This window comes from Coccinella septempunctata, chromosome 7 (genome assembly GCF_907165205.1).
Source record: "Coccinella septempunctata chromosome 7, icCocSept1.1, whole genome shotgun sequence".
Classification (NCBI taxonomy): Eukaryota; Metazoa; Arthropoda; class Insecta; order Coleoptera; family Coccinellidae; genus Coccinella; species Coccinella septempunctata.
Genome location: NC_058195.1, coordinates 17615756 through 17634948, shown reverse-complemented (window position 1 = coordinate 17634948; position 19193 = coordinate 17615756). Strand labels below are relative to the sequence as shown.

General features: G+C 34.9%; 2 protein-coding genes across 2 annotated transcripts in view; both read left to right on the top strand.

Annotated features, from left to right (window-relative positions):
* The window catches only part of LOC123317949, a 135817-nt gene that overhangs the window by 20612 nt on the left and 96012 nt on the right, over positions 1–19193 (top strand). The gene's annotated exons all lie outside the window — the stretch shown is intronic.
* On the top strand, positions 7057–8365 carry LOC123316845. The gene is made up of 4 exons (XM_044903102.1): positions 7057–7238; positions 7293–7451; positions 7556–7726; positions 8204–8365. Exons 1-4 carry the CDS (start codon positions 7188–7190, stop codon positions 8363–8365), a joined length of 543 nt encoding a protein of 180 aa, XP_044759037.1. The 5' UTR covers positions 7057–7187.

Sequence of the window (19193 nt, the reverse complement as noted above, 5' to 3'; positions counted from 1 at the left end):
TGTCGTGAACTATATGATGAACGCGTTCATATAAAATATTCAGTGCTCCAGATATCCGTTTTAGCCCAATTTGACGGTCTGATAAAAGCATGTCATGAACTGCATCGATATTTTCGGGTACTGAGATCAGAACCTGGCCTTCCCGATCGGTCATCATCATCAATGGAAAATTTACCTCTTTTGAAGCTTGCAGTCCAATTTTCCACGGTCGTATACGAAGGACATTGATCACCAAGGGTATTAAGCATATCTTTGAAATCTGCTTACCTCTTAACCCTTTTAAAGACAGGTACTTGATGATGGCTTGATACTCCAATTTTCATAATTTCGGTGGACATTTTCTTTCTTTCAATTTATTGCGTAACTCTGGTTTACTTTTTTGACCTCAAACTTCACACCGACACTTCTAATGAGTTATTGTTCGTTGCTATGGTAACGCAATATTTTTTTTATACATGGAACAGGTCTAGGCTAACCAGATATCCATACATCCTCGTATGTAGTATCCATTATGTTTCATCAAAATATTGAGCTGGAGCGAAGCCGCGGGTTTAAGCTAGTTTAATATAAACTACAGTTATTCAACCACCTTCCAAATCAACCTCTATTTCCCCCAATTAATCTACGTAATCGGTCGATAAAACCGACACAATAAAGCCATATTGTAACCTTTTAAAACCCCGATACGGCAGGCTTTACTTCCGATTAGGAACCAACCCTCTACAAATCTTTTTATGACGGCCTCATCTTGAGTTTTACGGCCAGTATCCTGGAGCGTCACTGGCGAAATAACCACAGAGCGAGCGATTGTACTCGCTTACGCGTTCGACCCTAAATTTTTAATGGTCCTCGCAATTTGTTCTCTGGTTACTGGGCTCGGCTGATTGAAGTTTCTATGATTCATAACACGGATAACGAGTTATATCTGCTGCGGTTTCGAACAGCAATCGAAGCTTTGTATTTCTGCTGTTGGGGATATTTGATCTATGGTCTGGCAGGAGATCTCTTTGTGTTCTCTGACAATTTCAGGACGCTTTCTGAGGAAATTCTGGATGAATCAATGAATTAGACCATGTTATGTTGGCAACGGTGCGATTTTTTTAAGGTGAATGCTTCTTGTCTATGTATATATTCTTGTCACACGAGTAGGTGGTATGCCATGATGAATCTATATGACGTACGTTCAAAAAAATTTGTCGTCAAGTAGACTATGAAATTGGTTGATGTTCGGTGGCTGAACGTATATCTTTCCTTGAAATACTTCATCTTCCCAAAATGTAAACAATGATGACATTGACCTATATATCGTGATTTTGTACAGAAAGTGGAAAGACACTCTTTAGAAAAGGTTTCTTGCAAATTTCATCCAACGTGCGAAAAGCATTTCTTCATCTGTCATCTTACTCAATGAAAGAAATGCTTTTCGCACGTTCCATAAAAGAAAATAGGTTCCACATTTTGCCTTTGACTGATGCATACCGAACTCCAATTTTTTTTGGATGCTACGAGGGTAGGTAATCACAAACTTTTCAATTTTCTGATAACATGTCAACCTTTATGGAAACAAATGGATGTCTTTTTTTCAAAATCATGTGGCATATGCCAACGGATACTCCAGCCACTTGAGATAAAACCCGAACAGAGGTTTGTGGAGCTTCTGTCAACACTGGAAATTTCTTTTCTGGTTGATCACTTCCTTTTTTGTTTGAACATACCTGTTTCGTCAACACATCGCAAAACAGTACTATGGATAATTGATAATAATCATCAACATATTGGAACTATTTTCTCCCCAATTTCGAAGTAGCATTCATTTGTGAAAGCTTTTCACACGAAAACCATCTTTATAATTTGCAAATATTATAGAGTTAACCCTATAATTTTTGATAATTTGCTGATAATTTTAATTCAACAACAATTCAAAATGCTAAATTGACAGTTTACCTGGAAAATAGTACAGCACAAGCTGTACACGTATAAAATTCCATAGCCTGCTTGACGATGAATATTTTTGAATGCACGTTATCACAGGAGAAAGATGGAGAATATGGATTGGTGTGTTGTTCTATGAAGAAGAGGAACTTGGTAAACGCCATTATATTTTAATTTTTAGTAATACATCTTTGTCGATAAATTCAAAAAAGTATATATTTCAAAAAATATATATTTGAGTTTATTGACAATTAAGATTTTGTGCTTCTTGTCTAATTTTCTAATCGAAGAAGAAAAAAGATCTTTATAATTTGCAAATATTATAGAGTTAACCCTATAATCTTTGATAATTTGCTGATAATTTTAATTCAACAACAATTCAAAATGCTAAATTGACAGTTTACCTGGAAAATAGTACAGCGCACGCTGTACACGTATAAAATTCCATAGCCTGCTTGACGATGAATATTTTTGAATGCACGTTATCACAGGAGAAAGATGCAGAATATGGATTGGTGTGTTGTTCTATGAAGAAGAGGAACTTGGTAAACGCCATTATATTTTAATTTTTTAGTAATACATCTTTGTCGATAAATTCAAAAAAGTATATATTTCAAAAAATATATATTTGAGTTTATTGACAATTAAGATTTTGTGCTTCTTGTCTAATTTTCTAATCGAAGAAGAAAAAAGATCTAAATTTGAACTTTCCTGTTCTTTGAAATTACCATCGTGAGAATGTGACGCCACTGGAAAACATCAAATTTTAATATGGCCGTAGCTTATTAATCTTATCCAGCCGAAGTTTTTACGAGACGGTGCGTGGCAGCTGGAAGAAAACATAATCTGAAATTCCTAATTTCCTACATGGAGCGCTCCATAACTTTGCGAATTTAAAGATTATTGGAAATTTTAGTCTCGAATATGGTGAAAAATTTTATTTCCCAACAAAGATATTAAGATTGAAATACGGTTATTAATCCAATAAAGAAAGGAGTGAACTGGAATTGCCTCTTCGAACGAAACAGCTTAAAATTTACAAATCATACTTTCTAGAGGAGATATACTTGAAAAACAGGGAAAGTTCAGATGATCGGAAATGAAATTAGTCACAGTGACCAATAGTTCAAATGACCGATAGTTATATTGATTAGTGCTATTATTGTTTTGAATAATAGGGAACACTCCTTCTGACGAAAATGATGTATTTTTCATGAAATATCTTTGAAAAGTCATATTTTGAAATAACCATTTCAACCGTTTCCCAAAAAAAAAATAATTTAACGCACTTAAAAATGAAAAAAAAAATGGGTATTTAAAATTCAAAGCGTTTCATTTCGATTGCACAAGTTGGCAACATCGACTGAAATATGCCTTTATAATAAAGGACAACAAATACATTATCTTGATGAGATAGACAAAGATGGCTGTCTATGAAGTCTGCGAAGAACGAGGAAGGTCGTAAAATTTTATGGGATTTTTATGGCAGGTTGCAGTTAAGGCTCGCCAGGAAGTACGCGCCTGTAAATCACCAGCTGTTATTTTATAAACAAGCTGATCGGACATTGTTCTTTTCATTGTCTAGTAGGCGCTGTTGCCAAATCGTAAACTCGAAACCAAGCGATTTAAATTTTAAAACCCCATATTTGAAGAAGGATTTTGAATAGTTTCCTCGGTGTATATGAAAAATTCATGAATGAAACTCATAATTATTCAGTTTAAACTTGCATTTGCAGTGATAACCCAAATTGAGGAGAATTCCCCATTCTGAGAAACGTCTCCTACACTGATTTGTTATTTCATGAGTTTCCGTACACTCAGTTTTAATCAAATTGAATACGCGCGTGATTTACAGCGATCTAGAAACATCCCAGACTGCCCCTCACTCGTATCAGAGTGCATCTTCTTCCGATTAAAAACCGAGAGTTCCATAGAGGGCCGTCAATTTGAATTAAGTCGAAGATCTCCAGATTATTCCGAATACGGCGGGGATAATATACCCTTTGTATTCAGATTTGCCGTATTGGAATGAGAGAAGTAATGAAGCTTTCACGTCCGAAGAGGGTTTTGTTACTTTATGAATTCTAAGGTTTCGAACGTTGAGCGAGAGCTCTCGAACCGATCTCGAAGGTTCACTTGTACAATTCATCGGGATGCCTTCGAAATTCCATCGTTGATTTAAGGCTTTAAGGTTGGATTTGTTGGGGCGACAATGCAAAGTCGACAGATCTGGTCTTCGGTTTTTTGTTTACTCTTTTCGTCAAATCGTTCTACAATTCTTCAGTTCTTGAAAATAAGATTAACAGAAGTTCTTGATTGTACACGATGTGCAGTCCAGTGGCGTCTCGTATTCGTCATTGGCCGGCAGATGATTCATGCAGTTCCTGAATCGACATCCTGCCCACCCTGTGTATTGAACCAACAATACTAAGGAGGATGTATTGATATCTAGTTAGCCTAGACCAGTTCCATGCACACAAAAAATTGCGTTACCATAGCAACGGACAATAACTCATTAGAAGTTTCAGTGTGAAGTTTGAGGTAAAAAAAGTAAACCAGAGTTACGCAATAAATTAAAGGAAAGAAGATGTCGACCAACACTGTGAAAACAGAAAAATTGGAGTATCCAGCCATCATCAAGTATCTGTATTTGAAAGGGTTAAGAGGTGAGCAGATTTACGAAGATATGCTTAATACTAATACCCTTGGTGATCAATGTCCTTCGTATGCGACCGTGAAAAATTGGACTGAAAGCTTCAAAAGAGGTCAATTTTCCATTGAAGATGATGACCGATCGTGAAGGTCAGTTTCTGTGTCAATCCCCGAAAATATCGATGCAGTTCATGACATGATTTTGTCAGACCGTCGAATTGAGCTAAAACGGATATCTGAAGCACTGAATATTTTATACGAACGCGTTCATCATATAGTTCACGTCAATTTGGACATGAGAAAAATTGCTGCAAAATGGATCCCCAAGCGTTTGAATGTTGACCAAAAGCGTGCAAAGGTAGAAGCATCGCGTTCGATCTGTGCTCGATTTGAAAACGATGTAGACTTCTTAAACCGAATTGTTACTATGGATGAGATTTGGGTACATTTCTACGATCCAGAAACAAAGCAACAATCGATGGAATGGCGACACTCTGGTGCTCCAAGATCTAAGAAGTTTCGTGTCCAAAAATCTGCTGGAAAAGTTCTTGCTTCAGTTCTTTGGGACTGCCATGGAGTAATCATACTTGATTTCTTGTATAAGGGTAGAACAATAACCGGAGATTATTCGACATCACTGACCAGTGTACGGGAAAAAATTAAAGAGAAAAGACGCGGAAAGCTATCCAAAGGTGTTTTGTTTTTGCAGGACAACGCCCCTGCACACAAATCTCATGTTGCCATGCAAAAAATTCGTGATTTAGGGTTTGAATTACTAAAACACCGCCCTTATTCACCAGATTTTGCTCCATCATCTCTATCATCTCGTTCCTAAACTGAAAAAAAGTTTGAAAGGTCGTAAATTTTCTTCCAAAGAGGAGGTTATAAAAGCTATGGAGGTCTGGTTTGCAGAGCAAGAAGAAACATTTTTTTTAAAAGTCTAGAGACGTTGCAGGTTCGTTGTAATAAATGTATCCATTCAAGAGGAGAATATGTTTAGTAATAAAACATTTTGACATTGAAATTTTGTTTGGTTCTTTAGTAGGCTAAGAATTTTTCAATATATCCTCGTACATCTATATAATCCATATAATGGATGGAATTACTTGAAGTTATTGAGTTATTGGAGAATCATTAGAACATCAATTAACTTGGTTATTCGACTACTCGTTGAAACTTGTTCGTGCTCCATCCTGAAACTCTAAATCACCGCGATTTACATGAAGACACACTGCGATGTTTATCTGAAACATCTCACTCCAGAACCGAAAGCTCTTAATCGACCTGGATCATCCGTAACAAATTCCAAAGCGTCACGCCGCTCTCCCAGCGGCGAAACATCCAAGAGGGATGTACGTCCATGCAAATTTCCCGGCAAACTTTTATTCCCGCCGCGACACGTGACTCCGGCTCGTAAAACTGAGAAACTGAGCGGCCTTTTTCCGGAGTCGGACGATAAAAAAGGAGGGATTTATGGAATCGCCAGATCCCAACGTTAGCGAACCCGAAGTGCCGAATTGAAATTTGAAAAATAAATGATTTAGTCGATTTACTCGATGTGCAAGGTTCGGAAAACAATCGCCATGAAAATTTAAGGGCGATCAGAGCGGAAACCGGCAGGCTGGGTCGCTTTATTGGCCGAGTTGAAGTACTTTTGCTGCAAAATTTGTTACGTGTTTTGGGATAAACCATCGGAATGCAAGCCGCTCTAGTTTCAAAATAATCGCTCAGAAGTCTAGACGCCATCGAAAAGAAATGTCAGATGTCAGATGTCAATGTCAGACGTCAATGTCAGATGTCGACCATAGAAAATAAGTACATTTCGAATTTACAGCCTGTATACAGAGCGCGTTTTCATTCAAGGCATCGGAAGCTGAAAGTTAGAAACAGAAGTTTTTTTTTCGGAATATCACTGCACCTGAGGAGTCATGAATTATTACTTTCGCTAAACTTTCCAAACTTGGACCATTTGTGAGTTGGTTCTGGAGTTATCTTCCAGGCGAACTGTCAGAAACCTATGGATTTCGCGGGATTGTGTATATATTCGGAACTGATGCAGCCGGATGATTCATCATCCTTCATAATTCAAGCATGGAAACCATTAAATCCGGGGCATGTACATGATCTATGGCAGTCATTAGCCGGCAGATTTCCTCTTTATGAATCCTGGATGAAGCACGAAAGTGGATTTTGGATGGGTCGTCACGATGTAGTAGATAATGGATATTTTGAGATAAGTGATCATTCCGTTATCGATTTCGGGTCTGTACAAGAATCCAGTAGATAATCCAGGAATATAACTTGATTACACGTGTTAATGGATCTTCAAGACAATCGAGTACCTGAAAGTAGATATGGAGTAACAAACACTAATTATTTCATCCAATACCTAATTGGTTTTTTGAATTTATCAGTCACGAAATCGGTTCATAATGATTACAGATCATTTTTGAATATTATATCCTCATAAATTACATCGAATGAGAACGAACTGGTAGATACAGATCTTAATTATTCGAATTATTCCAACAAGTCGTTATAAAATTATTTACATGATCATTTTCGTTAACAAACCCCATTCAAATTCCTATGAGTAAAAAACGATGTCGAAGTTTATTTTGATAATTGTTCTATCGTTTTTGGTTTCCTCAGAGGTGAGATAATATGATATAAGATGAATTCTGAACTGAATACTTTTCTTTTTGAAGGGAAAGAAGGTTCTTCATTATAATAAATTCGTTAACTGCCCGGAACATAAAGATTTGCCGATCACCCTGACCTATTTCAAACAACATAATTACGCCAAGAATAACAGGACGTCAGAGAAAAAGTTCGAAATCAAAAAAGAGATAAAGGGAAACATTGAAGTGAGTTTAAACCTTTTTACTTCCTGTTTGTGATTCAGATTATGGTAAAATATTGAGAGAAAAAATTTCGACATCTGATTTATTCAGTGATCATTATTTTCAAGATCATTGCCAACATGATCAAATGCGACGTATCGGGTGCACCAGATACTTGCGAATATGTCGTGAAGGATTTCAAGGTAACCAGGGTTTGCGAAAGAATGAATGAGAAGGGACAAGTTTGGACACCGTTTATAGAAGGTTTTAGTCCTCCGGTGGCTTGTCCGATAAAGCCTGTAAGTATTGAACAACTTTTTGAGTGAAGTAGGTTACAATTTCATACAAATTTACATGATTCTTCCTGCATAAAGTTTCTCGGGACACCCCTCACTTAGAAAACTTAGACTTGGAAGATACCATACGATTTTGAGGACAATAATTAAGTTAATTTGTATTTTTCTGAAATTATAAAAATGAAAATATAGATAACTTCATTAAAAGGCATCCACAACACGATCATTTCGTTGTGAATCAAAAAGTTCATTATGTTCATTAATAGGCACCTATCCTATGTTGACGAAAATTTTATTTAGACCTGCTCCAGAATTTCTTAACCAAATACAAATAAACCCTCAGTAGGTATGGTAGAAGTTAATTTAGGTGTACAAATCTAAACATTCGAGAAATATGTGCTTGGTGTACCTTATGCAGGAAGAATAATGTGATATAGTCCACATATGTAGTTTACCCTATCCATTTTTCTTTTTCCATAGGGCGAATATGTGACGGAGAATACTGTGAATGAAAACCATGCACTCAGGTTCTTTCCAGTCCCTCAAGGAGTCTGGAAGGCCAGTGCCCTCATGAGGAATGAAGAGGAAATATTGGCTTGTTGTGAAATTGAACTTAAAATCTTAGATGTCAGGAGATCTTGATTTTTTAGTGATGAATAAAGTTTGATTTGTCTGTGAAGATTTGTTTTCTGCGGATAAGCGATTTGTAAATGGACAAAAATTCCTAATCACTTATCTTGTAAACAAGCGCCAGATGAAAATGATTCCTCCAACAGACTGGCTAGTGATTGCATAACTCGTTTGAGAAATACTAGTAGACCGAAAGTTCCACCTTTATGGGCCGATTTGCCTCAAAAAACCGTAATAGATTTCATGAAGACTGAATCCAAATACAGTACTCTTCGCTCTATGTGTCTACATCTCTACATGTCATTTAGTGATGCCTACGAGACGAACGAGACGAGACTTTACTGTAGTCTCGTCTCGTCTCGCCGATAAAATACGAAGTCTAGTCTCGTAGGCTTCTAGTCTCGTCTTGTCTCGAGTCTCGTTCGAGAGTCTCGTAAAAGTCTCGTGGTCTCGTCGTTGACAACATTTTTTAAAAGCGGATTATTTAAATCTAATGATTATAACGCATATTCTAGTTCATCTACCGAGTAATTCTTTCCGATTATTTGCCTTTGGAAGTATAATTATAATATTATATGAAATTTATTTATTGATTGTTGTACTTGTTTCAAGACCTATAGAAGTGAATGAAGCAAAAACTTCCGTCTATCGTTCAGAATCAGAAATCAAATATCTAGTTATAATTCTTTTTAATTTTTAAGATTTTCGGCCTCATTCGACATATTCTAAAGTTGATGTTTTAATACCGAAGAAAAATGTTAGAATATCAAAATCGAATTTCGAATTTTCTTTTATATCTTAACAACGCTAGATATCAGTGATAAATCAAGAGAAAGTTAGGGTTCTCAACAATGCAGCTGAATTATTCTTATATTATAACCACATGTTGGATCTCGTTGTACACAACGCTTTTGATATTATTTATGTATTAACCCTTCGTCGGGCGCAATGCATCTTATAGATTCAAATAAAAACGTCAAGTTTTAATGAGTCAAAATAAATGCATATTGAAACATAGGAAGGATTTTTTAAAACAATCACAATTCAAGATACTGATTTCGAAGAAGCTGATATTTTGGAGTCACGAAAATATTCTTCTCTAATTCATAATATCTCATAAACACTATTTTTCAAATATGGTATGGGTAGTATTTTATTTTGTGAGAAAATATAACTTTACAAAAATGCTTACTTCATAAATACGCTTTTTTCATTTTCACTTGATCAATACATAATTTTTCATTATAAAATAAATCTCTTATTTCTTTAAGTTTTTTCCATACTATTCCTCACTTAATTATAATTTTGGAGTAAATGTAAATGTTGCACCGAAACAACTTCTTTTTCCATATCTCTCAAACGGTGCCTGGACTAATTGAAATAAAGGTGGACAAACGATCCTGAAAGTTTGGTTCAAAAATTTTCATTTGGGGGTGCCAACTTCACACTTTCCAAAATTTTCGAAGATTGATTTCTATGGTTCTGTGGGTGGACAAATGAAAAAATTTGGTGGACAAACGTGGACTTACGTTGGACAAACGATCTGTACCATCCAAACTAAGTTTTTGCGATTTGGGGGTGCTGCTCAGAAAATGAACCGAGATAAGTTCTTTTCCGATATCTCTAAAACGGTGCCTGGACAAATGAAAAAAATGGGTGGACAAACATGGACCTACGATGGACAAACGACCCTGAAATTTCTGTTTCAAAATTTGCATTTGGGGGTGCCAGCTTCACATAGCTGCTACAGCTGGCATGGTAAGCGCTCAGCTTTTGACGAACGTTTGTGAAAACGTTGGCATATTCTCAATATTCGTGCACCGACGACTATACACACGACATGCTTATCTTACCAATCTTTTCGAGGCAAGTGAGAAGGCGAACGTTGAATAAGCGTGCTCCTTTAAAGCTTCAGTAGTATATGTAACGGACATTTCATTGGATACAGCAGCTCATGCATCGGAATCCATTTTTTTTATGACTGACGTTTTGTGGATCCCAAATAATGGGGTACTTTTCATATAGATTAAGGAACCCTATAATGGAGTCATTGCTCCAGTTTTCAGTCATTTTTTTGCTTAAAAAAAACAAAAATAATTGACAATAAGAGATAATATTAAATTCACTGCAGTATTAACCATGCATGACGACAAGACATACTTCACAAAAAAAAAACAAAAATTACGAACTTCCTTAATAAGGGATACCTACCACAAAGCATTCAAGCCAGATAGAAATTGTTAACCCTGGCCAACACCAGAGTTGGCTTAGCCTTGCCATATATTTTGCATACACGCGCAAGCGTTGGAAGGAGCGGATATCTCGCGTTTTCAACAGATGGCAGACCTAATTTGCAGCTATTTTTTCAGAGGCAGCCATATATCATCATATTCGAAAAAAAATTATTATAGCTATCACACACAATCGTGTACGTCATGAACGTATAAATAGATCAAAATATTACCTGTTTACACCTGGCTACGAGGGAGTTGCGGCCAAGTGTGCAACGGCACCGGAGTATTTTAGTATTCTTTACATGCATTGTTATGATGTGGATGATATCTTATTTCAAAACAAAGTCAACGAAATTTTTTTCGGAATACTGGTCAACATTAATTTAATACAAATTACGTGCGGCCCCTTTTGACAGGCTGCGGTATTATCAGCGTATTCTCCTATCCATAAACGTATGTAAAAATGTGTGTTTGACTCAATACGTAGTAATTGTGCAGCGGGTTCTCGTACCATTCCAACAACAATCAACCGATGGTATGACTTCGAGCAGAAAATCTACAAAGTAATGTTGTTGGAATACGAAAACAAGGCCCATCTAACATCTTAATCTTTCGAATTTACTAAGTGCGACCCCTCTGGCAACTGAACTTGATTTATACATCCCATTTTCATAATGGCGCCCGAAGAGGGGTTGAACGTTTTAGGCCGTTTGCCCTGGTTATTAGAACACAGCACGAATCCTTATTTATGATTGTGAAAAAAATTCCCGAAAATATGGACAAATATATCATGCTTTCTGGGAGCAGAATAACGAGAAGCATCACGAACAAATTTCTTCTTTATTCATCGCAGTATAAAGTGGAAATTTCGTAGTGAAATATGAATGTTTTAAGGGAATCGACCCATTTTCCAACATGTTCGTAGTCGTTTCGTATGATTTATAATATTGATTTTAACAGAAAGGAAGAACTCAATATTCTGTATTTTATGCATGATTGAGCATTATGACATTCATAAATAATTCGTGATTAATGAGTCGTTATTCACTGGTCTATCAAACTTCATGGTCCAAACTACAGGCAGAGGCTCTGAACATTGTTATTTTGCTATACAACAATAATGAAATGTCAGATATCATTGATATTGTGGAAATAATCTTTTTACAATAGTGGATGAGGTATAGTATTTTAGTCGCATACTAAGGATATTATTCTCTTGAAAAATTCACCGAACTCGACATCGCCCCGATCCTCGATACCCTCAGGCGATTAACACAACGCGATCGAAACAATAACGCATTATGTAATTCGATGACGAATCAACGGATGACGTTTATAACGTTGATTTGTAGAGATTTCGGATTTGGATATTTCAAAGAATACTGTATTTTCAAGCAATAGATTTTTTCATTGGCTAAATCCGCAATTTCAACAAAATCTCACAATTTCCCGAATATGTCGGAAAACGTCCGTACTCCACGAATTCTAAATCAAAACTGACCAGGCGTTTAACACAACGCGATCGAATGAATAATGCATTATGTAATTCGATGACGAATCAACGGATGACGATTATAACGTTGATTTGTAGAGATTTCGGATTTGGATATTTTAAAGAATACTGTATTTTCAAACAATAGATTTTTTCATTGACTGAATCCGAAATTTCAACATAATCTTACAATTTCCCGAATATGTCGGAAAACGTCCGTACTCCGCGAATTCTGAATCAAAACTGACCAGGCGATTAACACAACGCGATCGAAACAATAATGCATTATGTATTTCGATGACGAATCAACGGATGACGATTATAACGTTGATTTGTAGAGATTTCGGATATGGATATTTTAAAAAAGACTGTATTTTCAAACAATAGATTTTGTCATTTACTTAATCAGAAATTTCAACATAATCTTACAATTTCCCGAATATGTCGGAAAACTAGATTTTTTCATTAACTAAATCCGAAATTTCAACAAAATCCCACAATTTCCCGAATATATCGGAAAACGTCCGTACTCCGCGAATTCTAAATCAAAACTGACCGGGCGATTAACACACAGCGATCAAATCATTAATGCATCGTGTAATTCGATGACGAATCAACGGATGACGATTATAACGTTGATTTGTAGAGATTTCGGATTTGGATATTTTAAAGAATACTGTATTTTCAAACAATAGATTTTTTCATTAACTAAATCCGAAATTTCAACAAAATCTTACAATTTCCCGAATATATCGGAAAACGTCCGTACACCGCGAATTCTAAATCAAAACTGACCAGGTTATTAACACAACGCGATCGAATCACTAATGCATTATGTAATTCGATGACGAATCAACGGATGACGATTATAAAGTTGATTTGTAGAGATTTCGGATGTGGATATTTTAAAGAATAATGTATTTTCAAACAATGGATTTTTTCATTAACTAAATCCGAAATTTCAACAAAATCTTACAATTTCCCGAATATATCGGAAAACGTCCGTACTCCGCGAATTCTAAATCAAAACTGACCAGGCGATTAACACAACGCGATCGAATCAATAATGCATTATGTAATTACATACGATGACGAATCAACGGATGACGATTATAAAGTTGATTTGTAGAGATTTCGGATTTGGATATTTTAAAGAATAGTGTATTTTCAAACAATAGATTTTTTCATTAGCTAAATCCGAAATTTCAACAAAATCTTACAATTTCCCGAATATATCGGAAAACGTCCGTACACCGCGAATTCTAAATCAAAACTGACCAGGCGATTAACACAACGCGATCGAATCAATAATGCATTATGTAATTACATACGATGACGAATCAACGGATGACGATTATAAAGTTGATTTGTAGAGATTTCGGATTTGGATATTTTAAAGAATAGTGTATATTCAAACAATAGATTTTTTCATTAACTAAATCCGAAATTTCAACAAAATCTCACAATTTCCGGAATATATCAAAACGTCCGTACTCCGCGAATTCTTAATCAAAACTGACCAGGCGATTAACACAACGCGATCGAATCAATAATGCATTATGTAATTACATACGATGACGAATCAACGGATGACGATTATAAAGTTGATTTGTAAAGATTTCGGATTTGGATATTTTAAAGAATAGTGTATATTCAAACAAAAGATTTTTTCATTAACTAAATCCGAAATTTCAACAAAATCTCACAATTTCCGGAATATATCAAAACGTCCGTACTCCGCGAATTCTAAATCAAAACTGACCAGGCGATTAACACAACGCGATCGAATCAGTAATGCATCGTGTAATTCGATGACGAATCAACGGATGACGATTAAAAAGTTGATTTGTAGAGATTTCGGATGTGGATATTTTAAAGAATAGTGTATATTCAAACAATAGATTTTTTCATTAACTAAATCCGAAATTTCAACAAAATCTCACAATTTCCGGAATATATCAAAACGTCCGTACACCGCGAATTCTAAATCAAAACTGACCAGGCGATTAACACAACGCGATCGAATCAATAATGCATTATGTAATTCGATGACGAATCAACGGATGACGATTATAAAGTTGATTTGTAAAAATTTCGGATGTGGATATTTTAAAGAATAGTGTATATTCAAACAATGGATTTTTTCATCAACTAAATCCGAAATTTCAACAAAATCTTACAATTTCCCGAATATATCGGAAAACGTCCGTACTCCGCGAATTCTAAATCAAAACTGACCAGGCGATTAACACAACGCGATCGAGTCAATAATGCATTATGTAATTACATACGATGACGAATCAACAGATGACGATTATAAAGTTGATTTGTAGAGATTTCGGATTTGGATATTTTAAAGAATAGTGTATTTTCAAACAATAGATATTTTCATAAGCTAAATCCGAAATTTCAACAAAATCTTACAATTTCCCGAATATATCGGAAAACGTCCGTACACCGCGAATTCTAAATCAAAACTAACCAGGCGCTTAACACATCGTAATCAAATGAATAATGCATTATGTAATTCGATGACGAATCAACGGATGACGAATATATCGTTGATTTGTAGAGATTTCGGATTTGGATTTTTTTAAAAACACTGTTTTTTCAAACAATTAATTTTGTCATTGACCAAATCCGAAATTTCAACAAAATCTTACAATTTCCCGAATATATCGGAAAACGTCCGTACTCCGCGAATTCTAAATCAAAACTGACCGGGCGATTAACACACAGAATTCGAATCAATAATGCATCATGTAATTCGATGACGATTCGACGGAAGACGAATATAAAGTTGATTTGTAGAGATTTCGGATTTGGATATTTTAAAGAATAGTGTATTTTCAAACAATAGATTTTTTCATTAACTAAATCCGAAATTTCAACAAAATCTTATAATACAATTTCCCGAATATATCGGAAAACGTCCGTACACCGCAAATTCTAAATCAAAACTAACCAGGCGCTTAACACATCGTAATCAAATGAATAATGCATTATGTAATTCGATGACGAACCAACGGATGACGATTATATCGTTGATTTGTAGAGATTTCGGATTTGGATATTTTAAAGAATAGTGTATTTTCAAACAATAGATTTTTTCATTAGCTAAATCCGAAATTTCAACAAAATCTTACAATTTCCCGAATATATCGGAAAACGTCCGTACACCGCGAATTCTAAATCAAAACTAACCAGGCGCTTAACAAATCGTAATCAAATGAATAATGCATTATGTAATTCGATGACGAATCAACGGATGACGATTATATCGTCGATTTGTAGAGATTTCGGATTTGGATTTTTTTAAAAAGACTGTTTTTTCAAACGATACATTTTGTCATTAACTAAATCCGAAATTTCAACAAAATCTTACAATTTCCCGAATATATCGGAAAACGTCCGTACTCCGCGAATTCTAAATCAAAACTGACCGGGCGATTAACACACAGCGATCGAATCAATAATGCATCATGTAATTCGATGACGAATCGACGGATGACGATTATAAAGTTGATTTGTAGAGATTTCGGATTTGGATATTTTAAAGAATAGTGTATTTTCGAACAAAAGATTTTTTCATTAACTAAATCCGAAATTTCAACAAAATCTTACAATTTCCCGAATATATCGGAAAACGTTCGTACACCGCGAATTCTGAGTCAAAACTTACCAGGCGCTTAACACATCGTAATAATCAAATGAATAATGCATTATGTAATTCGATGACGAATCAACGGATGACGATTATATCGTTGATTTGTAGAGATTTCGGATTTGGATTTTTTTAAAAAGACTGTTTTTTCAAACAATACATTTTGTCATTGACTAAATCCGAAATTTCAACAAAATCTTACAATTTCCCGAATATATCGGAAAACGTCCGTACTTCGCGAATTCTAAATCAAAACTGACCGGGCGATTAACACACAGCGATCGAATCAATAATGCATCATGTAATTCGATGACGAATCGACGGATGACGATTATAAAGTTGATTTGTATAGATTTCGGATTTGTATATTTTAAAGAATAGTGTATTTTCAAACAATAGATTTTTTCATTAACTAAATCCGAAATTTCAACGAAATCTTACAATTTCCCGAATATATCGGAAAACGTCCATACACCGCGAATTCTGAATCAAAACTTACCAGGCGCTTAACACATCGTAATCAAATGAATAATGCATTATGTAATTCGATGACGAATCAACGGATGACGATTATATCGTTGATTTGTAGAGATTTCGGATTTGGATTTTTTTAAAAAGACTGTTTTTTCAAACAATACATTTTGTCATTGACTAAATCCGAAATTTCAACAAAATCTTACAATTTCCCGAATATATCTGAAAACGTCCGTACACCGCGAATTCTAAATCAAAACTAACCAGGCGCTTAACACATCGTAATCAAATGAATAATGCATTATGTAATTCGATGACGAATCAACGGATGACGATTATATCGTTGATTTGTAGAGATTTCGGATTTGGATTTTTTTAAAAAGACTGTTTTTTCAAACAATACATTTTGTCATTGACTTAATCCGAAATTTCAACAAAATCTTACAATTTCCCGAATATATCTGAAAACGTCCGTACACCGCGAATTCTAAATCAAAACTGACCGGGCGATTAACACACAGAATTCGAATCAATAATGCATCATGTAATTCGATGACGAATCGACGGAAGACGAATATAAAGTTGATTTGTAGAGATTTCGGATTTGGATATTTTAAAGAATAGTGTATTTTCAAACAATAGATTTTTTCATTAACTAAATCCGAAATTTCAACAAAATCTTATAATACAATTTCCCGAATATATCGGAAAACGTCCGTACACCGCAAATTCTAAATCAAAACTAACCAGGCGCTTAACACATCGTAATCAAATGAATTATGTAATTATGTAATTCGATGACGAACCAACGGATGACGATTATATCGTTGATTTGTAGAGATTTCGGATTTGGATATTTTAAAGAATAGTGTATTTTCAAACAATAGATTTTTTCATTAGCTAAATCCGAAATTTCAACAAAATCTTACAATTTCCCGAATATATCGGAAAACGTCCGTACACCGCGAATTCTAAATCAAAACTAACCAGGCGCTTAACAAATCGTAATCAAATGAATAATGCATTATGTAATTCGATGACGAACCAACGGATGACGATTATATCGTTGATTTGTAGAGATTTCGGATTTGGATATTTTAAAGAATAGTGTATTTTCAAACAATAGATTTTTTCATTAGCTAAATCCGAAATTTCAACAAAATCTTACAATTTCCCGAATATATCGGAAAACGTCCGTACTTCGCGAATTCTAAATCAAAACTGACCGGGCGATTAACACACAGCGATCGAATCAATAATGCATTATGTAATTCGATGACGAATCAACGGATGACGATTATAACTTTGATTTGTAGAGATTTCGGATTTGGATATTTTAAAAAAGACTGTATTTTCAAACAATAGATTTTTTCATTGACTAAATCCGAAATTTCAACAGAATCTTACAATTTCCCGAATATATCGGAAAACGTCCGTACTCCGCGAATTCTAAATCAAAACTGACCAGGCGATTAACACACAGCGATCGAATCAATAATGCATCATGTAGTTCGATGACGAATCAACGGATGACGATTATAAAGTTGATTTGTAAAGATTTCGGATGTGGATATTTTAAAGAATAGTGTATTTTCAAACAATGGATTTTTTCATTAACTAAATCCGAAATTTCAACAAAATCTTACAATTTCCCGAATATATCGGAAAACGTCCGTACACCGCGAATTCTAAATCAAAACTAACCAGGCGCTTAACACATCGTAATCAAATGAATAATGCATTATGTAATTCGATGACGAATCAACGGATGACGAATATATCGTTGATTTGTAGAGATTTCGGATTTGGATTTTTTTAAAAAGACTGTTTTTTCAAACAATACATTTTGTCATTGACTAAATCCGAAATTTCAACAAAATCTTACAATTTCCCGAATATATCGGAAAACGTCCGTACTTCGCGAATTCTAAGTCAAAACTGACCGGGCGATTAACACACAGCGATCGAATCAATAATGCATCATGTAATTCGATGACGAATCGACGGATGACGATTTCGGATTTGGATATTTTAAAGAATAGTGTATTTTCAAACAATAGATTTTTTCATTAACTAAATCCGAAATTTCAACAAAATCTTACAATTTCCCGAATATATCGGAAAACGTCCTTACACCGCGAATTCAGAATCAAAACTTACCAGGCGCTTAACACATCGTATTCAAATGAATAATGCATTATGTAATTCGATGACGAATCAACGGATGACGATTATATCGTTGATTTGTAGAGATTTCGGATTTGGATTTTTTTAAAAAGACTGTTTTTTCAAACAATACATTTTGTCATTGACTTAATCCGAAATTTCAACAAAATCTTACAATTTCCCGAATATATCTGAAAACGTCCGTACACCGCGAATTCTAAATCAAAACTGACCGGGCGATTAACACACAGAATTCGAATCAATAATGCATCATGTAATTCGATGACGAATCGACGGAAGACGATTATAATGTTGATTTGTAGAGATTTCGGATTTGGATATTTTAAAGAATAGTGTATTTTCAAACAATAGATTTTTTCATTAACTAAATCCGAAATTTCAACTAAATCTTACAATTTCCCGAATATATCGGAAAACGTCCGTACACCGCGAATTCTGAATCAAAACTTACCAGGCGCTTAACACATCGTAATCAAATGAATAATGCATTATGTAATTCGATGACGAATCAACGGATGACGATTATATCGTTGATTTGTAGAGGTTTTGGATTTGGATTTTTTTGAACAGACTGTTTTTTCAAACAATACATTTTGTCATTGACTAAATCCGAAATTTCAACAAAATCTTACAATTTCCCGAATATATCGGAAAACGTCCATACTCCGCGAATTCTAAATCAAAACTGACCCGTCGATTAACACAAAGCGATCGAATCAATAATGCATCATGTAATTCGATGACGAATCGACGGATGACGATTATAAAGTTGATTTGTAGAGATTTCGG

Bases quoted from the DNA above. Each gene is read 5' to 3' on its own strand.
- LOC123316845 (XM_044903102.1), top strand. From the start codon at position 7,188: ATGTCGAAGTTTATTTTGATAATTGTTCTATCGTTTTTGGTTTCCTCA. The intron at 7,239-7,292 runs GTGAGATAATAT...TTCTTTTTGAAG, and splicing joins CGTTTTTGGTTTCCTCAGAG to GGAAAGAAGGTTCTTCATTA. The intron at 7,727-8,203 runs GTAAGTATTGAA...CTTTTTCCATAG, and splicing joins TGGCTTGTCCGATAAAGCCT to GGCGAATATGTGACGGAGAA.